Source organism: Paralichthys olivaceus, chromosome 1, assembly GCF_024713975.1.
Source record: "Paralichthys olivaceus isolate ysfri-2021 chromosome 1, ASM2471397v2, whole genome shotgun sequence".
Taxonomy (NCBI): Eukaryota; Metazoa; Chordata; class Actinopteri; order Pleuronectiformes; family Paralichthyidae; genus Paralichthys; species Paralichthys olivaceus.
In genome coordinates, this window is record NC_091093.1 from 3,507,849 (window position 1) to 3,532,407 (window position 24,559).

General features: G+C 40.0%; 1 protein-coding gene across 1 annotated transcript; it reads left to right on the forward strand.

Annotated features, from left to right (window-relative positions):
• Positions 1-2,271: 2,271 nt before the first annotated feature.
• Positions 2,272-24,299, forward strand: aldh1a3 (aldehyde dehydrogenase 1 family, member A3). The gene is made up of 13 exons (XM_020079612.2): positions 2,272-2,430; positions 2,513-2,617; positions 3,233-3,373; positions 5,565-5,694; positions 8,943-9,004; positions 16,272-16,400; positions 16,886-16,999; positions 17,789-17,891; positions 19,716-19,900; positions 20,790-20,954; positions 21,256-21,413; positions 22,471-22,545; positions 22,653-24,299. Exons 1-13 carry the CDS (start codon positions 2,338-2,340, stop codon positions 22,720-22,722), a joined length of 1,530 nt encoding a protein of 509 aa, XP_019935171.1. The 5' UTR covers positions 2,272-2,337; the 3' UTR covers positions 22,723-24,299.
• The last annotated feature ends 260 nt before the right edge of the window (positions 24,300-24,559 follow it).

Here is a 24,559-nt window from a genome sequence, read left to right on the forward strand (position 1 = left end):
CTGAATTGATGTTTTAATGATTTTAAAAAATCACTGTTGTTTACAAAGAGTCTGTTCACTTGCAGCTAATCCCTCAACTGTTTGAGAAAACAACTCGTCTGAGCAGGTTCCTGATGATTTGCATGAGCCCACGTTTTGCATTTCATGTTGCCACACACAGAGACACTAACAAACACACACACACATGTACACATACGCACTCCCTATCCACCCCCCCTCTCTTTCTCTCTCTGGGTCTCTCTCCTCTCCGCTCAGTCATTCCCTTTGACTCTCTCTCTCATTAGAAAGTGTTAGAAACTTGCTGAAGTGAGAAATGAGCCTGTGAAAGCCCGTTGTCCTAATTAAACTTTGACATAAAGGGTGACAAGAACCGATGAAGGGGAAACAATAGCAGCCTGTGCATGAGTGCAAGTCTGGAGCAAGCAAGCAGCTTTGTCCCCAAGAACAAAAGCGTTTGTTTGCATGTGTTCAGCTCCATTCAACTTCACCAGGTCCAGGTGCAAAAACCAACTTTGCGAGGAACATCACAACTGATAACACCTTTGCAAGGTTGATGAGCAGCCTGCAGTCAGTCCGATTCAAAGCAGCAGAAGCAGATCAAAGCTGCTGTGTTGCGATGTAAATACTGTGCAGGAGAATGAATTCACTCTAATTACTTTCATTGCCTGGACCCGTGGACGCAGCCAAAGAATTCAGCTGTGAAATCTTACTCTTGACTCTCCCTTCGCTCTTCAAGATATCTCTCTGGCCCTGTTCAGATCCGGTATTTACATTTCTCAGGTCATTCCGTCAAAAGTGGACAGCTCTAAGTTGGTCCGTTGTCACCTATAAACCAATAGAGTAACCCCATGTGAATGGATCTCACTTCACCATTCTATTTGCAAATAAACATGTGCATCATTTCTGTCCACAAAGACCCAGTGATGTTGTGTTTTGCCAGTTCAAGAGTGGTCCATGAGAGAGAGAGAGAGACAGAGTCAGAGAGAGAGAGGGGGGTGGAGAAAGTAGGGACAGGATGGGCTGAACAAATCAAATAAGGATTTTACTAAAGAAAATCAACGTGTGGTAGTCAGTCAGTGTTGATATTATGGTGGTGTCCACAAATAAATCAACACAATTCAAAATTCCTTTGGTTTATTTTGAAACTGTGGCGCGTCAGAGGACGTCAGCTGATGAGATACCTCAATGTGGCCCGGGACACATTTGTGGCCACTCTTATAAAACAATGTGGCCTAACCCAGACCTCTGAATGTGAGCTGTTGGACTGGATCTGAATGGACACCTTCATGCTTGAATTAAGAGCTGTCTTCTTGTCATCATATCACTGAGGGTGGATGTTAATACCAGGTCTGTACAGCGTCTTAATCAAAGCTAAATCTAAGCATTAAGGGATAGGTCACAGAAAATTCACTTAATATCTATACACTTATGTGCTTTTGGAGGGGTGGGTGAAGTGTTTGAGTCCACAAAACACTTTTGGAGTTTCAGGGGTAAACAGTGCTGCTTCCAAATCGATTACAATTGAAGTAAATGGTGATTAATTCTTCAAACGTCATAAAACAACAGAAAAAACAATGTCCAGAAACCCCGACATTAATTTGGACTCAAAACAGAATAATTTACATCATGTTTTTGAACTGATTGTCCTCTGATATCCTCCTCTGGAGCCACGATCACATTTGCACGCACACAACAGAAACACTGCAATCACTGAACACATAAGCCTCCACCCAAGGGCACGTGCAGGGTGATGACATGACACATATGTTACATATAATAAACATAAAACATATGATACACATGATGCATATGATGGACATGATACATATGATAAATATGATGAACATGAAACATTTGATACATATAATACATATGATGAACATAATAAATGTGATGAACATGAAACACATGATACATATGATACATATGAGGAACATGACGAACATGACTCATATGATAAATATGATGAACATGATGAACATGAAACTTATGATACATATGATGGACATGAAACATATGATGGACATGAAACATATGATGGACATGAAACATATGATGAACATGAAACTTATGATACATATGATGAACATGATACATATGATGGACATGAGACATATGTGATACATATGTGATACATATGATGGAGGTGATGAGCATGTCTGCAGTGAATGCTCCAGTCTCCCTCTCAGATAAGGACTCCTGATACTTGATAGGGGCGGAGCTGGGCTCTACTCGGCTGCTGCGTGAGGAGGGAGGAGTTCCACGATCTTGTGAATAAATCCAGAGGACGCGTTGACAGCGTCGGACTCGCGGAGCAGACTGAGAGGTGACCTCAGGATGGCACAGAACGGAATAACAGAGAACGGAGTGACTGAAGGAATCCCTGCACTGCCTCAGCCTGTCCCAGTCCAGGACATCACTCACACCAAGGTAAGGCATGGTGGTGGGCTCAGTGTGGACAGTCCAGGTGTTCTACTTTTGAAAATCACGTGCCATCAAACACGCTCCACAGATTTTTATCGACAATGAGTGGCACGCATCCTGCGCAGGGAGGACGTTCCCCACCTTCAACCCGGCGACAGGTGTCAAACTCTGCGACGTGGAAGAGGCCGACAAAGTAAGACAGCATCCATTGCAACTGCTCTTCTCCAGGCTTTCTTTAATATAATAATAATAATAATAATATAAGAATTAGAATACTAATAATAATAGCCTACAGACTTTACTGGTGAATAATACTTAAAATAACATTATTGACTGCTTTGGCTCTAAATTAGTTGATTTCTGTAATATATTTTCTCCTGACAAACTTCATTTAAATATCTGTTTTGAAATATAGCACAAGATAAGGACTTAACTACACAAATACAAATGTTTATACCATATGAGGTCACCATATTATCGACAGTAGTTTTATATCCACAAAATATATTTCACAATGAGGTTTGCCTTATTGCTGCACAGTTCAGGACAGTTTTGATAAAGAAAGGTAACATGGGCACCAAAACAATCTATTTTACAATAATTGTAAGCCTGTAATGATTACAACCACTTTCCTTCTCTTATACTGTTTCCACTTCCTCTAATAAAAGCCTAGTTAAGAACTGAAAACTGACCATGAAACTTTAGTAAAAGTCACTCTGTGGGCATCCATGCATGTTCATTTGTCATATTGTTTATTGTAGCCTGTGGCAGTCTTTATGATACATACAACACGTGTCTTCCTACCCAGGAAGATGTGGACAAGGCGGTGGAGGCAGCCAAGGTGGCCATGCAGAGAGGCTCTCCGTGGCGGAGAATGGATGCGTCCAGCCGCGGGAGGCTGCTGCTCAAACTGGCCGACTTGATAGAGAGGGACCGACTCCTGCTGGCGGTGGGCTCACACCCAGTAACTTCTAGGCAAAATCAATGTAGTGTGTTCTGTAGACGGCTGATCACTCTACACATACAGCAACTTTTTTCAGCCTGACTTAGAACAGGCCCAAATAAAATAGGGTTTGGTTGGGTTCTTGAAAATATAATGGGTTTGAGGAGTAGATGAATGGCACATTAATTTTGATATTTGACAGATATCTGTTCTCTGTAATCTTGTTGGCGCTACTTTAGTGAAACAATCTGGAGGTAAATAACCAGTTTGAAAGAGTTTGTGCATCAAGCAATGAAGTTGCACAATTGCACCAACAAATGCCCCTCGTCTCACCCTCCAATTCCAAGTGTGTAAAATAATCTATAGCAGTTTTAACTAATGTAATAATGTGAGAGGCCCTCTCCAGAGTCAGTGTTTGCTTTTTCCATTCTGGGCCAGCGTAGAAACATGATGGACACCATCGAGGGGGATTGTGATTAGTATTTTCAGGTGAATTTACTCTTATCATTATGAATATTGCATTTATTTCTGCCATCCGACCCTTAATCCTGCTTACTGGAACTTTGAAAAAAATTAAAATAATGGAGTTACTCACCGCACCATATTTGAAGACCATTAAATATATTTTTAAATATTTAATTATAACTGTTTTATGCCATAAACCACAAACCACATTTCATTATCTTTACTGAATCATTAATCGTTAAGGAATTACAATAACAGGCTGTGACAGCAGTTTCCCTTTTCCAGTGTCATATGTGCTTGAGATTCATTCATTCATTTCACAATAGATCTCAGTAAGGGAGGCAATTACTGTTTCATGAGCAACAAAACTATGGGATTTTCCTGCAGCTGTCCATGTGCTGTAATTACATTGACGTATTCACATGGGACTGGTCTATAATATAGCGTGACATCATGACACTGTGACCCCACCCTCTGCTCGTGATGACTGCTGGATGTTGCGTTCCCTCTCCTCCAGATATTGTTTGGAGTGAGATCCCTGTTGCTGTGCCTTCTCACTCTGTTTTGCTGCCAGGTTGCAGTTAAGACTTAGATCTGTAAATGAGCTCTTACAGATGTGAGTGAAGTAATAATACCAGATTGCATGTGACTGCTGATTGCAAACATGCTCTGGAGTGCTAGTGTGCAGGCTAAGGCTAATTACACTAAAGTCCCAGATATGTTTGAGGAAATAAGGTCCAGATTCAGGCCTTTTGAAGGTGCAGTGGTTTCAGAGCCTCACTTCTTCTTTGTTCTCCTTTCACAATGAAATTAAAGTAACTCCAGCAAACATGGTGGAAATGAGCAGGCTACACAATACATCATAAATCACGTCTGACACATTCAGACATATTCATTATTATGTAATATAATTGTCATCTCAGTTTTACATGCTCAAATTGGCCTGTTGCCACTGTACATGGCAGTGGACAACTGTGGCTGAAATCCTACAGCACCACCCTTGGCTCCTCATAGAAACTGCCTTGCCAGTGGCTTCACCCTCATACAACTCACTGCCTTTGTTCAGGCCCTAAATTATTTCACCACCATAGCAGGAATTGTTATTATATCTGGAACCGTCCAGTCCCAGTAATAAAACTGTTTGTAGATGGCCAATAGTAACTCTATGGGCAACTGTGCAAGAGTGGGCCTGGAAGCTCCCAAAGATTCTGAATAATTATTAAAGGGTCAATATGATTTATTAAATTTGCTCAATACTAATGTCACCCAGAGAAACAGCAAACAACCAAAAGACTTTGAAGAAGTAGAATATAGGAAAATCTAAAGGAAGGTCGAATCTGTCTGTCTTTCTATTGCTTGCATACTTTTGTTGAAACCTAGAGATTGCCTTTTTACACCTATTTCGATTGACAACAAAATTGCATCAACACCTCCATCCTCAGTGTATCTTAGGTAACTAGTACTTTCATGTGCTCCAAGCTTTATCGGACTATAATTTAAATGTCTTGTATTGTATTCCAACAATATGAGGAGGTCGAGTAAAAGAAATCAGATATTCCGTAGTGAGGTGAAAAGCATACAATGCTTCATCTTTTGAGATAACAAGAAAAACTCTCATCCATTAACAAAGAACGCCCTGAAAATATTGTGTCTTTTCTGACACCCCTGCCTCATCTACTGTGCAGTTACAGGGACACATTCCTTTGTTTCTTCTGTCTTCCTGATTCCTCAGACCCTGGAGACTCTGGACACTGGGAAACCTTTCCTGCAGTCCTTCTTCATTGATCTGGACGGCAGCATCAAAACCCTTCGTTACTACGCAGGCTGGGCTGACAAGATTCATGGCAAGAGTCTGCCCGTGGGTGAGTGGGCGTCATCTGCTTTTAACCTGCAGGAATTCGACAAACATCACCTGCAATCTGTGAATGGCCAACAACGCAGTGAGAGATCATGTGTAGTACCGGAAAGGGTTTGACCAGTGCATTTTCTCTTTTAGCCACAAAGACTGCATGTTCTATACACCCACATACACATATTATATTTTTTAAACAAGCTCCACACAAAGTCATGCAACATTTTTCCACATGAATAAATCTAGATAATTAAGAGTAGCACAAGATAATTTGTATGATGATTTATGACGGGTTTCCAGGTTTTTTGCATGTTACAGGGAATCTGTAACAAGTGCACCATTGGGAAACAAGTTAATTACTATAGAGCAAGTGACTTGTCATGGCTCAGTAATTGCCCTCAGCCCTGGGTGGTATCGCATTCAAACTCTTAATACTTCCCCCCTCTTGTCACAGACTACTTTGCTTCTCGTCCGCCTCTGCAGGACAGCAGATAGACAAAACACGCTTGCCTTTTCCTCCCGATTAGATCCCAATGGGGTGGTGAGAGCTGCACGGCATGGCGGGACAAAAGGAAGAGGAAGAGAGTGAGATAGTGATCAGTGAGGTGCAACAGTCTGTGAGGATTAACAATCAGCGTTGGCTCAGTCATCTCCCAACCAGCAGCCACTCAGCCAGTAATCCCCAGTTTTATACTGGAGTTGTCTCACATAACAGAAAAGTGCATGATTGTGGGCTGAATACACTGAATACAATGCTGAGTCTAATATGAGCTTGACAAACATGCCATAGTGAGAGAGCTACTGCTGTGAAACAACTAGTTTGAGTTTCATTTCATGCAGGTGAAGCCAAAGTAAACATGGACAAGACAGAACAGTTTAATGACTGTTATGTGGTAGAAACATTAATATTGGCTAAAACCATATTCTTCATTCTGAATTATTTAATTCAATAAAATATAATAAAAGTAAAAGTATTAGAAATAAAGACAAAGCAAAGATAAAGCAATTTAACGGTACAATTGAATTTCCAGTCAACATTGTAGTGATCCAGCCAGTTGACAGATTGAGACAGAGAAAAAAACAAACTAATTGCAACACACCACTCAAGATAGATTGGAAATATTTTCACTTTTCATTCCATTTATTCTTCTCACCAGAGGATTCGGCCACTGGTATTAAATGTGCTGACAGTGGCTGAATCCCTGCGTATACATACACAATAAGAGGCTGCTTTCATTTTCTTTTCCACAGAAATGAACATTTTCACTTCCTGCTCACCCTCACAGAACAGCAATTTGCAGCAGTTTAGTTTGACTGAAATCAGAACCTTTAGTTTCACGCAACTTGTAACAAGTCGAAGACACAAACAGAGCCGGAGTACTCAAGCCTTAAGAACAAACCCTAGTATCTTCATCAGTAAAATCAATCAAAGCCAAACAGCAAAAAGTGATAAAACATTGTTATAAATATATAACATATATACCAGACTCTGCTCTTTTTTTTTTTTTCTGTGTAACTTTTACTAGAGTAGGTTTAATGCAGACGATGTATCTTCTGATACTCCCCCTCTAAAATCACACGTAGCCTAAAAATTACGCCTTTATTCTCGTAATATTACAACTTTATCTTTGATTTTTCTTCCCCTTTAAGTGGCCCTAATACTTGGTTGTAAATATGAAGTATGTATATAGAATATGAACATAGAATACATAACAAACATGGCAGTGGACCCAAAGCTCATTAAATTACCACAAACTTCAACTCACTCAAATATGTAGTGAAACTTTTCAGTGTGGATGAGCACAAACTAACTGCTGACAAGCTTCTTGTGAATCTTGTGTTACTGGCTGGTAGCAACATGCTTTAAATGAGGAGACGAGTCCTGTTGTGGGGAGACACCCAGTCTGTGATCAGCCACACAGGAAACTAGAGAAGGTCAGTTCGCTGAGCCCCTGACACGTCCTTGTACCATACACACGGGGTATTGATCTCACTATTAGTACAGGTGGGATAGGATTAAAGCAAAACCAGCCTAACGATACAAGAGATATATTGCAGTTGCAGTTCAGTTAAAGTAATAGAGCACAGTGTAATCAAGCAATCATGTAAAGGAAATGTATACATGACACCGATTAATAAGCTTAAAATGTGCCTGACAGCTGCAAAACTAGAAAAACCCTCTGAACATTGTTTTATCTTTAACTCAACTGATTTTGTTTAGAGGTTATAGATATGATATTCATTACCACCAAACAAATGCGTCATGAGCCACACCTCCTCTCGCTCTTCCAGGTCTCAGCATGTTGTTACTCATACAAACTATGGGTATTGGAAAGCCCAATGAATGAGACCCCTAAGCGTACAACCAGAAGCACATCTGAATATGGTTCTCCTGTGTAAAGGAGAGCTAATGACAACAACAAACATGATAGGATGGATCTGTCACGTCTCATCTGTAGTTTAGGGTTAGGGGCATGGCGGGTGACAGATGTGTTTACAGTGTGTGTGTGTGTTCTTAAAATATACCACAGTGAACAAGGGGTGAGAAGTGGGTCCACCTGGGTGTCTTTTTATTTGTCACGGCTGATCGGAGCAGGAGCCATCTTGCTTTTAGAATGAAAGCGTTTCAAACAGCTTCACAGGGAGGGACTCACATGCACTATCATGAACGTGTGCCTGGGCCGAGTGAAAGAGCAGAGATCACAACACACACAGAGGGTGTAGGACTTCACTCACTGCTTGTGACACTGTTACTCCACTGTATCTTTATATAGACACAGCTGTTGGATGCTGTTTTAATTTTTAAAATGGTAAATAACCTTTCCTTCCTTTACAGAAATATTTTTACTTTAATCATCATTCGTAAATATTTCAGTTTAAGAAAAAGGTCAATAGGACAAATAGGTCCTCCAAATTGTATGACAGCATCTTTCCACGCAGTGCCACATCAAGATTGCACATTATGATGAGGCAGTATTATAGTTCAGGTTTGGAAACTTCTTGGTTTGGGTGAAAATGAACCTGAGTCATCATGGTTACAGTAATAAACACTTGGTTGTGGTTCCGAGAATAACTCGGCCATGGTTTTGCGAACCCCCCCCCCCACTGTGCAGACTGTTCAGTCTAGCTACAGGTGAAGCAGAGCACATTATTCATCAAACCCACACACACCCACTGATTGTGATCTCTAAGAGTGGAACCTACAATGTAATGCATCAGACTGATTGTTCTGTCTCTGTGTTGTTCCCTTTGTTACAGATGAAAGCTTCATGTGTTTAACTAAACACGAGCCTGTTGGCGTCTGTGGAGCCATCATTCCTGTAAGTCCAGCGGGGATCTGGTTTCAATTTATGAACAATAATGTTGAACATGAAATCAGATTACTGTCTAGATGTCTTGGACTTAGTGTGAAAAGGATTTATCTGAGAATTGAATGAGGCCCATATACACTGATTGCATATGGTAAATGGAATGAGCTGACACATAATATTTGGGGCTATATGCTGTGTGTGTGTGTGTGTGTGTGTGTGTGTGTGTGTGTGTGTGTGTGTGTGTGTGTGTGTGTGTGTGTGTGTGTGTGTGTGTGTGTGTGTGTGTGTGTGTGTGTGTGCTTAAATCTTTGTAAGCAGAGTGAGGACATTTTTGGAATGTCCTCACTTTTTCAATGGGCTAGCGAGTCACTTACTTCAAGCGAGTGCTAAGACTTGGTTTTAGGGTTAGAGTTAGGTTTAGGTTATGGTTATGTGAAGGGTTAGGGTTAGGCATAGGGAATGCATTATGTCAGTGAGTGTCCTCACTAAGATAGAGGTACAAACGTGTGTGTGTGTGTATGCATGATCTCCATACATTGACTAAACTTACAAATTCTGTTGTTTTTACCGAGTTTACATGTGTACACATGATGGAAATTTTTCGATACATCATGCAGCCCTAAATACCACCTGTTCGCAGTAATTATGCTTTATAAATCCGAACATTGAACAGTATCCAGTTTTAAGTACAAAGAATCCACACACTATTATGATGCCAACCTCGTTTTAGCTCCCTGTATCTATTTGTGTGTTTGAGTGTGTCATCAAGGTCTCTGTCAGTGCTGCTGGCTGTCTTCTGTTTCATCTCTGTGGATCAGTTCAGAGATACTGTAGGTACCTCCAGAGAATATGAAGCATTAGGTCCAAAAAGCTGCAGCAGAAATAGGAGAATCTGTTTGGCATATCCAGGTCTCACAGGAATGACAGGGATGCCATGAATCATGATCCAATGTTGAATACATCCATTGATTGGTCTTGGAAGGTTTGCTTGACACAAAGACTGTGAGAATGGGGAAATTGCTTGCTTGTCATTTTAACACATGTCAAAGAGTTTGGCTTCAACGGCTGGGTTCAGTGAGTTTATGCAGATTTGTGCTCTGAAGATAAGATCACTGAAGACACTGGAAGGTATCTACATCATTAACTGTGTCTACTGTATATTTGGTTAAACACAAGGAAACTACAGCCTCTGTCATATTATTAAGGAATGCTGCAGAGGATGCCACTGAAAACACTTTGTGTTCTGATATTAGGTAATGGCTGAGTGTCAGCAGTTGCCTCTTCCAAATCTATTTCATGTTTCAATGCTGCTGCTGGTTCAAATATTGGATCAGTGCATCATTTCCCCTCTCTTTATTGATTACTATTAGAAAAAAAAAGTATCAAAAAATAAATCCACTTGAGTAAAATAGAGATACATGAAGAGTGTACGTAAGTACAGTAACAAAGTATGTGTATTCTGTTACATCCCACCACTGCAGATGGAGATGTTTAGAAAGCAGGATGGCAGATGACTGATAATTCTAAACTAAGTTGTTTTAAATCTGATTAAATACATTGAATTGTTATAATAATGTACAAAACAAAAAAATTAAAATGAAACACATGAGCTACAGTTACTTTTAAACTTATCCAGACTGTATGCATCATGGGATCGCATAATGTAATATATTGTGCAAAGCACTTGCTTAATCAGTCACTGTAATGAAAAGTGACAGAGATAACTGATTCTGTAAGTAATCATCTGTCCACATATCCAAAGTGATGCCTTACTTCAAAACATTGTTTGTGTCCAGCACACACATCAGTCAGCTGCATTTTCAGTTCTGGAATAAAGATGAATTGAGGATGAGAGGTTGTGTTGTAGACATTGACACACAATAAAATCAATCAATCAAATTTTACTTGTATAGCCCATATTCACAAATCCCATTTGTCTCATAGGGCTAATATATCACAGATGGGGTTGTAAATTACTAAATGGCAAACTGACAGTCAGATCCTTTATTGGGCGAAAAACTGTTCTGAGATCTGAGATTAATTCCACTTCAGTATCATCTAATTGACATCTATTTTTAGCCATAACAGTTAAGGCCAGTCTTCTGTTGCTTGTCCTGCTACGGATGTTAAAAAAGATTTGAAGTTGCTGTGCTTTTTCTTTTTTTTGCCTTGGAGTCACTATTCCAGATGCTATATTGAATCATAATTGATCTTGTGTGCAGGTTGTGTCCTCTCAGGGGTTTGACTGATATCTATCTGGACAATTCTTTTTGGATTGAGTTATTGTTGCTGTACCACAATTGTCCACTGGGGCAAATTAGCGGCAATGCTGCGCCATACCCAGCTCCGTTAATCAATTCATGTTCTGGAGATAAAATCTTCTCTGACAGGAACATATGTTCCTTTCACATAGTTTTTTTTATGCTTTGAGACAAGATGTCACCAGATTACAGTTTTGAGTGAATGGCTCTATTATAAACACTGCTAACATCTCTGGCTTTCTCTGAACTACATCAAGGCTTAATTGGAACCTCTGCAGACTGAGCTTCACTTTCTATAAAAGCACGGATCATGAATATGTTGTGCTGGTAAGACAACTGCACTTATTTGAAAAGCCCTGTGTGCATGAGAGGATGAAATGAAACCGTGCGTACCAGAAACCTTATCTTAATCTTTGCTCTCCCTTAACATGACCTTGTCTCTGCTAATCCCTTTAGGGCTGTTCTTACAGGAACACACAGTCTCAATCCTGTGCTGCTTGGATTTACTTTCACCCACTGGAATATATGTTTTTTCTTCTTTTGATAATAACTTCATCAGATTTAGGGTGGGGTAGTGTTTGGTGTTTCACCCTATCAAGTTTCACTTTGTCGTAGACACATGAGTGTAATTTCGACATCGTGACAGAATACAGCCATTCAGTTTTTGTCTTTGAACATAAGCCTGTAACCTCTAATGTTGCTTTGGCAACAAAGGAACAAAACGGCTGTTGTTTGACATGGGAGATTATATCATAAAAGTGAAATTTATACTGAAGAACGTTGTGTAATTACTGAAAGTACTGCTGGCACTCACACCGCATGAGTCATTGTCAGAGGAAAACAGGAAACCTTTCTCCCGACTGGTGATCCCAAGATCCCTTAATGGTGCTGAGTGTTTCCAAAGTGTTGTAAAAGTTAACAATGCCTAAACAATAAACATGCAGCACTCACAAATATTGCTGTCTAATTTGGGTTTGAGTGCCCAATTACTTGTCCACTGGGTTCCAACAAGGAAATGAGCAACTGGAAAATTAATTACCTCTTTTTCCAGATTTGTTTATTTTGTTTATTCATCCCCAGTCCTAATGATTTATAACTCATTTTATTGTCTTGTATATTTTCTCCAGACCAACATCCAAGTGATAAAGTGGATTTAACTGGAAAAACCAAAGCACTAATGATGCGTGTGTTATTTGCGTTATTAGCCTTGGTGTTTGCTGCTTATTATTATTTCCATTGGAGACTGCTGCAGTTATAGATAAGTCACAGTTACATAACAAACTTTAATACATGTGTCAGGTTTAAAATTTGAATCCTACAGCCCCACATTCTTCCATACACATTTGTGTGTTTTACAATTAGAATTATCTAGAACTTACACCTGCCTATTGCTTTGTTTAAGTAGCCACATAGCCCAGGCCAGTTTCCGACTGGATAAAACAGGTCACTACTGTGGCCCAGCACTTCAAATGGCTATCCAAAGCCAGGTTCTCTGTAAAGCAATTAGTTTGTGGTAATGTGATCACCTGTAACATCAACCCATCCACTTTACACACTTTATCCATCGGTGGCAGCAAATTAGTCAAGGAAACATGTTAATGTGTAATGATTCTCCAAACTCCTTGGTTTGGACCTCGGTTTTTAGTCATGTGGTGGTTCATACCAAAAGGTATCCTTGTTACTTCATCCGGTGTCGCAATTATAGTGTGTGTTCTGGTTTCAGAATTGTTACACCCCTGCCAAATATCTCTCCCAAGATGGTCTCAGGCCAGATTAGATTTAAAATCTCCTCAGTGTTTTCTGTGTCTGCTCCATGGACTCCTTCTAAGAAAACTCAGAAGAAATGCATCTAGGAGGTGTCCTCTTCAGATGCCTGAATCATCTCAAGTACTTTCTCTCAATATCAAACAGACATTTCTACTCCCACCCTGAAAAAAAGGCCAGTCTGATGTGAGGCCAGTGTGAGGATTAGACCCTTGTAAACAGGCTTTGCCGGCTCTCTCATCACCATCACTTTCCGGTACAATGCCTACATTACTGCATACATAAGTGCTGGCCAACAATGAATCAACTGATACTTTTACATTAAGTGTGTACGGGGGTCTGCACACACTGCATGCAGTGCATTGCCTGTGTTTGCAGTCCTAAGTCCAACGTGACATAACTTTACGCCTTCTTCTGCCTAAATAGCTTTTATACGCCATCAGACTTACTGCCAGCCATATAAATGGAGGCATTCTGTGATAAACCTTAAAGCTCATCTGGAAACTGAGTGACAAAGCTGAGCTTTAATCAGTGTGGGTGGTAACGGACTGATCATGTTTTCCCCTTGGGGCTTACTATAGCTTTTCACACTCAGTACTTCAAAATCATATATTCAGCTGGTCTTGGCAGCTCCTCGTACTAGCTCTTGCATATTTTTGCTGCCATTGATACTTTTCATACATGTCGAACTGAAGCCTATGGGCCAAAGAGAACCCCTGGTGCCTTCATGGTTTGCCATATTTGTTCATGTTGCAGAGTCAGACAGTAGAATCCCTGCTAGTTAGCCTGTTTATTCATGCTGCCTGCCTGCATGACTTTGTCTTAACTTTGGTTAACACTGTTGTGTCTGCTAGTGTTTTGTTTGTTGACTTGAATAAATCAATTTGTCTCCAGGTAATGTTCATAGCTGTCATGATACAAGATGCAGGAGTTGGTAGACTTTTGCTTTTTGGCTGGACCAATGATGGTCCTCTATGTCGAGTGAGTTGAGTTTTTGATGACACTATTGGCTGGGCGATCATTGAAGTTTCCTCATTAGCTGGTACTCTTTCAAACTGAACTGGTTCAATCAGTTTATATTACGTTATCAGGGGCAAAGTAGTAGCTACATACACACTGCTCCAAAAAATTAAGAGAACACTTGAGCGACACATGCAGGAGAATACCCGGCCTCATGTGCGTTGCAAGAGAATAAGTAGTTAGTTCCTGGGTGACGAAGGCATTGATGCCATTGACTGGCCCTCACGTTCCCCCGGCCTGAATCCGATTAAGAACGTCTGGGACATTATGTATCAGTGTAACCAAGTACCGCCACAGACTGTCCAGGAGCAGAGCTGGCTATTTTTTGGGTGAATATTACTAACTTTCCAGAGAAGGGAGTCAGGAGTGCTGTCTTGTAAGCAAGGAACTGATTGTCTCTGAGTGGCAGAGCAGAATGTAACTCTACACCTTTGGTTCATTAAGTAATCACTGATCTATGAATATGAAAATTCTCACGGCCTCTATCTCCAACCACACCTCCTCTCTTACCTTCAACTAATTTGCTCATCAAACACAATATCATCTGCTTTCTGTGTTGCTGCTGTCACTAGCTGTATGCTCTCCATTCAGCAGCTGTAGTTGTTCACTCTCTTTGTTGGAAACGTGTGAAATGTATTGAGTATTCAGCTTGACCATGTTATCAAACAGCCATTAATGTGTTGCTAATGTTACATTTTCATTTCAATATAATAATAATGAACTTTTCTGGCTTCTCCACTCATTGGTCAAATAAGCAGTATGAGAGGTTTCACTGTAAGTTGTTCATTGGTTATAAGAAGGAAGAAACGCAGGCCGTTTGAATCTTTTTTATGGAAATTGTCAGCCATGGTTTTGAATATTTTGCTCATGATGAGTCAAGCTACCTTGTTAATGGGGTTAGAAACTGGATTTGTATTGGAGAGGGTCTTTAGGTGATTTTGTAAAACAACTGGTTTTCATATAGTCTTGTTAAAGTGATACACACACAACTGCAACACTTACAGTAAATTGAGTCAAAACTATTCTTATTTCAAAAGCTATCAGGTTTATTTAGCCTAAAACGTTATATTTGAGAAGATAATGTAGCATATTGCTTCCTCATCATGTTAGTATGCCCTGTACTTTTGTGGCCTGAAAGGTGCACAACACCTAAAATGTGATATACCAAGAAAGACTCAGACCACTGGACACCCCATCAGTCCTTTGGGCAAGACAGGACAAAACCTTACAATCATTGAGAGAAGCAGGATGCCAATGGCAATTATGTCCCATACTTTGTCTCTGCTAGAACACATTAATGGTGTGCTTTTGATTGTAATCATAAAATGTGAGGAAAGTATGTGTATGACAAATGGAAGGCAAGGGAGAGAACCCTGCATTTTGTCACATCGCCACACATTTGGCCAGATTCCACTCATAAAGTGGGTGTTACGTTTTGGGGAATAACAGTATACATGTAACAGAGTTACATATTCAGAATAAATACATTTTTAAATACATAAAAGTAGCCCTCCAACTGCTTAATGTCAGGTTGTTATTTTTGTATGGTTACAAATCCCACACCTCACACTGTTGGAGTTTTTGTGGAGACACATTTTGCACATGTACAATGTTGGTATAGTGTATTGTAGTTTGTTCTGAGTTGTTTTCTGCTTCACATTCTTCACATTCAAATTAGTGCAGTGCTGGCCTAGAGGTAAGAGAAGCAGGTTTGTGACTATGAGGTTCCGTATTCTCATCCTGGTGCTGCAGGGAAAGTGGAATAGCAGTGCCACGTAGCAAGACTCTTACTACTCTTGTCTGCTCTGGTGAAGCTCCTCAGTGGTCAGCAAGTTAGGAAAAACATCCCTGAATAAATAAAGGATTTTATTCTTCATGGGATATTTCTCAAAATTGTTTTGATACTATTTAGGGTATTAGGGATACTACTATCACAGTATTTGTTTTATGTCTAAGTTTTAGCTGTAAATATCCACTAACTCCACTGATTGTTTAAATAACACAACTGCTATCATGTCATGTCATTTAAAAAAATCCTGTAATATAACCTGGTGGTATCTAAGACCTAGAAGCTCTTTCAACAGTCATTGTTGTGTGAAGGATAGAATGACAATGACTATCTCACCCACTGTGGCACACTTTAACACTCATTTCTGTGTCATCTAATAGTGAACACACGTTTGAAAAAGTTTTGGCAGTTGACTTACCTTTGTTCTTTTTGTCTATGCCAGTGGAATTTTCCTCTACTGATGTTCACGTGGAAGATCGCACCGGCCCTGAGCTGTGGAAACACTGTGGTCATCAAGCCAGCAGAGCAGACCCCCCTCACGGCCCTCCACATTGGATCACTCATCAAAGAGGTCTGATGTTAGGCTCAACATGTACAATGGGATTGATCCAAGCTGTGGCCTGAGAGAGGTTTAGTCATATAGCCCTCTTCCTAAAGAGATTCTGGGCCTGTATTCTTAAAGAAAATCATGTTTCTTGGTGATGAGACTGCTCTGCCTCTCTTATGTTTTGCTAATGACTGTACCCAGCAGGGGAGAAAATCTGAACCTGAACAGTAAACTCCCAGAGGCCATTTCTTTTTCTAGCCATAACTGCACCGTTAGTGCCAACACACAAATAATTGTCAACCATAGTAACATTTCACATAATGTTCTTAACAAAACAGAATTACTGAACTATCACCAAAGCGAATGGGGAAATGGATGACTTATTTGAAACATGACCACCACATGTGCTTTAATATGTGGCTAATATCTTTTAACCCCATCTTTTGCTGCTGAGACATTAAATCACTGCTGATTCCTAACATTATCATTACTCTGTGTTGTCATTTCAGGCGGGCTTTCCTCCTGGAGTTGTAAACATTGTTCCAGGGTTTGGTCCCACAGCAGGAGCTGCAATAGCCCGCCACATGAACATTGACAAAGTGGCCTTCACTGGTTCTACTGAGGTATGTGCATGTAAAAGTAAAGCTTAGATACTATTCTGGTGAATTCTAAGTGAATATTTATATGATGAATCTATTTATTCAAATTTGGTTGGGTTGGTAAGTTGGTGAGTCAACCGCATTAACTTTTTCATTAAAAGCAAGTTGAAGCAGCTGCAGTGTCTGTGTAAGACAGCCCTTAGAATCCAACTCCATAGTTCCATAACCATCAAGAAGTCTGATTTCAGTCCCTGCTTACATGCTGCAGCACTTTTGTGGTGACTAACTGGTCCAATACTGATGGCCACAGTAGTGAATGGATTTGCTAGAATGACTTCTTTACACTAATACCTTCAGTTTTGTCATTGTCACTCATCTTGCTGCTAAGCTGTAGTTGCCATTGCCAGGAAGCTGTAATTGTGTGGTATTTGTGCAGTAACCCATCATGACCCATCATCAACGTGTTACTGCCCTCTTGTGGTGGGGCATAGCAATACCCACAAAACACCCCTTAACTCTTGAGTTTTAGCACAAGCTCATTTTCAATTTTAGAATAGAATAGAAACTTTATTGTCATTGTACAACATACAACAAAATTAAGGTGCAGCTCCAGAAAGTGTTTCAAGGGATAGTTGACCCACCACCAAAGAAGCCCGAAAGTAATATTTACATTCAGTAGAACAGACACCAGCATTAACACTTACCTCTAAAGACGCTGTGGTTATGTTACTAATTATTGAGATTTTTTTGTCTGTATTACCCATAGTGCATTAAGATTTGACCCCTAACTCCTGTACACCATTATATGTACAGGTTGGCCAGCTGGTCAAAGAAGCAGCAGCCAGAAGTAATCTGAAGAGAGTGACTCTGGAGCTGGGAGGGAAGAACCCCTGCATAGTGTTTGCTGACTGTAACTGTAAGTTAACTGGTTCTTTGTTTCTCTTTCTTAGCACTGTGTATATTCTGCTCACTATTATTTCATTCATATTTTTATATTTCCTTGCATTCACAGTGAATGTTTTCTTGAGATTCCTTTTTATGATCTGTCTATTTTTTGAATGTCCTCTATGATGCTGTAACACAACAAATCTCCCTGTTGTGGGACAAATCAAGGATTATCTTAGCTTCAATATGAAATGGAGCAATCAATGCAAACATTATGTTTTGATCATTTCAGCCTGAGTTAGAGTCATATCGTGACTCTAGTATGATTTCCTCTATCCCCAAGTGTTACTGAGAATTCACTCAGTAATTTTTTTCTGGGAATATGAGAGGGTTTAATAGTCTGGTTCCCAATCTCTGATTGATTGTCCACATGTTGTAGAGACTCCACTAGTTCTGATGTTGTGCTTATTGAAAGCTGTTTCCCCAGTAAAAAAAAAAAAAAAAAAAGAGAAAAAGAACTAATAAAACATAAATGAGTCACTCAGAGCAGTGAAGGTGGGATTAAGAATGGTGATGTCACCCTGTGCCCAGATGAGAAAAGTAGCAACAGAAATATTGACCAAAACATTTTAATTGAAATTAGAGATGTAGTTGGCCTGTCGTTCATTTCCAGTTGCATTGAGAAACAGCTCAAACTGTCCAAGTCTAAAAGCCTTTGCAATCTTTCTTTATAAATGCATCTAAAACTAGAATGGCAAATCACTTACCTCCACCAAGGCCCAGTCGTCACTTTCAATGAAATCAATTTGTGCACTATTACAGATGCCAGACCCCTGAATGTGCCCCAAAGTAAAAAAAATTGCATCAAATTGTATCAGTACTTCCTTGTGACATACCAGATTCTTGCACCAAGTTTTGTCACAATCTGTCCAGTAGCTTTTGCGTAATCCTGCTATCAATGAGGCAGACAGACAAGCAAACATGGAGCAGGTAATAAAGAAACTGTCAGCTTCAGTTCTTCTGCATTTCAGTCTCTACTAGTTTATGTTAGCTCGGTAGAAAATAATCATTTAATTCAAAGTGCAGTTCACTAACCCTAACCCTGTTGTTTTTTCTTGCGTGCATCAGTTGAAGTAAATCAATCAATACATCTTAATTGTCAATAGGACAGCTATGATCATTTGTTTTATCGGCTGTTTTCATGACAGTAGCACATCCATAGCGACTGAACCCCCCAATTGCTCCCCGGGCACCTTCATGGCTGCCCACTGTTCCGTGTGTGTTCTCTGTGTGGATTGTGTTCCGTGTGTTCCGTGTGTGCTCCGTTCACACGGATGGGTTAAATACAGAGGTCAAATTTCCCTATGTTTGCATGTTGCATGCTGTGTGTGGGACCACAAAGAGGAATCTTAATCTTAATCTTAATATACTTAAGTGATTGCATACAGCGGTAGCTGAGGGCTAGAGCGGTCTTCCTCCAACCAGAAGGTCAGCAGTTCGATCCCCAGTCTTCCCCATCTGCATGCCAAAGTGTCCTTGGGCAAGATGCCGAAACCTGAATTGCCCCTCATAAAACAATATAACTGCTGCTAATAGATGCACTGTATGAATGTGTGTAGTGGCAACTGTACTGCAAAGCACTTTGAGTGGTCAAGCAGAAGGAAATAATACTTAGAGGATACAAAACATTTAAATTACAACCTTACAACCAACTCACCACATACCCCAAACACAGAACAGGGTCAGGGTTGGTGGTTGGTGCTGAGCATGAAAAAGTGTAACTTTGTCCTGCAAAATGTTTCCTGAAATGTTATTGTGGCTCTTATCTTATGTGTTTGTGCATGTGTGTCTGCAGTGCAGCTGGCTGTGGAGGAAACCCAGAAGGGAGCTTTTTATAACCAGGGTCAGTGCTGCACGGCCGCATCACGAGTCTTTGTGGAGGAAAGTATTTATGAAGAGTTTCTACGTTGCAGCATAGAAAAGGCCAAGAAGATTGTCATAGGAGACCCGCTAGACCCCCAGACATCACATGGGCCACAGGTAGGAACACACAGAGCATCACAGAATACAAATCAACAAGGCCTGCCTGCAATGACAGTTTTTTTTTTTTACAACATTTGGGGGCAGTGAAAACAAGTTGTGGAAATGACACCTTTGAAGTTGACACGACATTTTAGCTCTGATTTTGTTTTCTACCGACTACTGAGGTAAATATATGGCTATTTAGCTTCTAAACGCTCTCATGTGTTTAATAGGTCTGCTCAGACTTGTGTCAGATGCTGTGTGGGAGGCCGTTCCACAAGAACCAGTACTCAAATACGAAGCAGCTGTAAACTTAAATTGGGGTGGGGCGTTTAATCTGACATTTACAAGAACAATGCTGTTGTCCCCATGTCTAATTAAGAGCAGCACCACTGGCCCAGTGTTTTTGCAGGACGTGAATATCTTCATCTCAGTAGATGTCCAGAACATGGCTGTATGTTTATAAGCAAGTCTGTCCTGTGCCTCTGAGCTGTTTGGGGCAGGCCCGGTAATATTCCGTGGATATCTGGAGAAATAAATGCTATGAAAGCAGTGAGAGTGAGCAAAAACCAGTAAACGTGCTAGATGCTGCTACTGTTGACCCACATTGAAGCTTATTTAAAAAAAAAGTTACACCCAGTAATTCTCGTGCATTTCTCTCACCTTCTTTTAAGACTGAATAACTCCAAATAAAGTCAGTGGTCACTGTAATGAGCAGCAACCACTTATACAAAGTAACATCGATTCACCAGCACTCACTAGAGCCACATTTTGTTATGTGCTCAGCATATGGTGTAGCTGGCTAAACTGGTGTGTGCTAATTTTGGCGATTGTCTCTTTATCATTGTGTCATATTATTTAAGTTTATCCTTCCCTTGTCTACCTGTCTGCCTGATGCTGACTTCAGATTGACCGAAAGCAGTTTGACAAGATAATGGATCTGATTGAGAGTGGAAAGAAGGAGGGAGCCAAACTGGAGTATGGAGGAGCCGCTGTGGGTGACAAGAGCCTCTTCATTCAACCCACCATCTTCACAGGGGTCAAAGACCACATGCGCATCGCCAAGGAAGAGGTTATTTATTTCAGTACATTACAAATGAAGCTGACATACACAAGGAGGGGAAGGTGTCAGTGTCTGAGATTTCAGACTGACGCCTTCATTATATTTAATATTTTGTGCATTTTGCAGTCTGCCTGAAGTTTTCAACCTGAGAAAAGACAAGCTTACACTACCAGAAACACGTTATATTACATATTCATTCTTATAGATGTCATTAAGAGACTAAACATAGCAACAGATGACTTTAAATGCACAGTGGGACTCACTTCTCTGTATGTGTGACTGGTCTCTGCTGATTTCTCTGCCCTCTCAGATCTTTGGTCCAGTGCAGTGTATATTCAGCTTTAAGAGCCAGCAGGAGGCCATAGAGAGAGCAAACAGCTCACAATATGGCCTGGTGTCAGCAGTCTTCACAACAAGCATGGACAGAGCTCTGTCTGTGTCTGCAGCCCTGGAGACTGGCACTGTGTGGTAAGTCCCTGCTCACTGTCCTGACACCAAGGGACAGGCTTTTATTTCCCTCGTCATTATTCATTAAGACATAGACTGATCCAGTACTACCGGTGTTGTGAGGGGCTGCTGCACCTGCTGAATGACCATTATACATGATTGACAAAATTGTTTAACGATCCTTTCTTGCTCAAACAATTTCTCTTATACATATTTACATAATATCTTCACTCAAAGGATTTAAGAGCATGTAGTTGTCTTATGTCAAGGCCTAATTATCTATGTAATCAATCCTTTAATCAGCTACGACGAAACAACAAACTCAAGCAACAACAACAACAGCCTAACAATTAGAATAAAATCTAAAGTTGCATTTAAGGCCATGACTTAATTATGTATCAAACAGAATTTATGCACAGATAAACAATAAGATGTTTGCCTAAAGGCTATATACATACTGATACATTATAGTTTTGAAAGCATCTCTTTTAAAGGTAAATTGTCTAAATTCTAGCAAACATCGTCCTTTGGATAAGAGTGTTTTAAAACAGAAACGTATTAGTGTGGACCATGTCTGTCCTGTATATAAAACACACTTACAACATGACAGCTCCTAAAATGAAGCCAGAGACTAATATGACTATTTCTGTCATATAAGTAATTTCTGACTACACTACAGCTTGATTTCATTAGTTATTTGTTGCCATAAAAAACACAAGAACCCTCATGATTCACAGCATGATTGGTTAAATGTGTGTATCAGTGTAAGCTCCATATGGTGTCTGCACAGACTCTGACTCCAAATGATGTCTGCAGCGCAAGATGACAATACCCACATCCAGGATATTTTGCCTTCATTTTTCTACAGTGGAAGGGATTAGTGTGGATGTAGCCTAAGATCTGTCGATCCACATATGTGCCCCAACGGGTCCAAGAGACAAAGGCCTCTGGTTGGCATAGTAATTATAACACAAAGGATGAAGTCAGGTTATATTGGCATAGAACCAGAATGTACTGGGGCCATAGACAGGAATAATAATCTCTCTTTCTCTCTCTCTCTCTCTCTTTCTGTCTTGAGGATAAACTGCTATAATGCCCTTCACGCCCAGACACCCTTTGGAGGGTGTAAGATGTCAGGCATTGGACGAGAGCTGTAAGAACCACCTTCGTTACTTTGTGTTTTATATTTTTCTCGGATACCTGGATACCTGACTTTTTATTCCTTAACTAACCAACCCCGTGTTTTCTCTGTCGTCTTAGTGGAGAGTACGCGTTGGCTGAGTACTCAGAGGTGAAAGCAGTGACCATAAAACTGAGTGAAACCATGTGAGAAGAACTGGGAAAATCCAGTGCTGTTCACTTCCCCTTCCGTCAGGCCACAACAGGATTCTCTACAAGCCCCACATTCCCTTCTTCTTCTTCTTCTTCTTCTTCTCAGTCATGCTCACAATGGAGACATAAGGTTTAGGCCAGTATATCACTTACTCTATAGAGCCCAATGATATACTAGGTTTTCCTCAGCAGCTTCAGTAATGTCACTATATTAAACTGGTCGTGCTCTATTTTACAGGTTCATATTTTTCTTTAGATTTCACAACCATCTATTTGGGTGTTCCCCAAGTGTGATTTGGTACCAGATTGATTATCAGGACAATATAGACATGAGCTCAGGTGGTACATTTGCAGATAATATTTCATGCAACACATATAAAGATCATGTTTCCAATGATAAAGCAGTTATAATCGAACATTTACTTTGATTTTAAATGGGACAGGCTTTTGAATAAAATTTTGTTTTTACCTTTAGCCAGTACCAGAATTACACAGTCAAACTTCCTTTAACAAAAAGCATTAGTAAAAAAAGTCAAGTAAATAATCAGCAGATAGAGTTTCGGACTCTATGATCTTTCTCAAGCCGTCCCCTGACTCCAGGTTTGACTAATCCTTGTAGATGCTGAGAAGTCCCCTTTTTTTCTGTCAGAGGTTACAACCAATTGTTATCAAGCAACTGCAATACTATAAGATGACAAGTGAAGGAACTGTGTTTTCTGATTAAGCCAATGGATTTGGTTAAAAGGGTTTTTATCTTTCAAAGGAGAATAATGAACCTTCAAGGTCAGCTGGTATGGCCCTTCATTGAGAAGCAGACCCATGGCTAAGTGCTTCTCGTTTCTGGAAGGTTTCAGGTATCTGGATTTTCAGGACAATGTCCTCTGTCCTGTAGAGACTACGAGATTGGACGGTGTCTCTGATGTTTTTCAGTGTCATATCCACTGTCTTGATTTGCCTAAACCCCAAAGTGTTCAAAAATACTCAAGTAGTTAAAACATAGTGATTCTTATTTGCCTGTCTTGCCCAGTGAGATACATAAATGCAGAAAAAACATACTGATTAATCAAAGTTGATTTTGAACAAGAATTCAACTGTTCTATTTGTTAATCAAATCTGCCTACATGGGATCATGTGGGAAGAATGAATATATACATATACATATATTGTAAATTGTTGAATAGTCGATGTCTGCAGATGAAAAGTCTACTTCTGTGTTTCTAATTCCAAGCGCTGAATCTAACCAGGTGTAATAATACAATGATATGTTCTTCCTGCTGAGGAGAATGTGAGTTCCCTTTCAAATATTAGAAGGAACTGTGTTTCCTGTCCCACATAAGGTAATATTTACCTTTCCAGTAAATGCCTTAGTCATGTAACAACAACAATGTTATCATTACATGGATAGTGTCAACTTTTTTTTAATATATATATATTTGTGTGTGTGTAACCATCATATACTGTATGTTTGAGCGGTTGTTTATTATCTCACATGGAGAGCAAGTCTGTTTCTGTCTTTTCTCACATTAGTTTTGTATTTAAATAGAATCTTTGAATAAAAAACAAACAAACATAAAATGTGCCATTCTCTGCAGCTGGATTATATGAATGTATCTTATCTACACACACACACACACACACACACACACACACAGTATACATTCACACATAAGTCTCAGTTAAATCAGACAAATGAATAACATTGGATCTGGGAAAGGATGATTCTCATTTACTTGGTTGCCATAATATAATGGGACATTCTATATATTCTATAGACACGTATAACATGGCCTGACAAAACGCATTTATACAGGTGAAGATTGCAAATGAATGGTCAT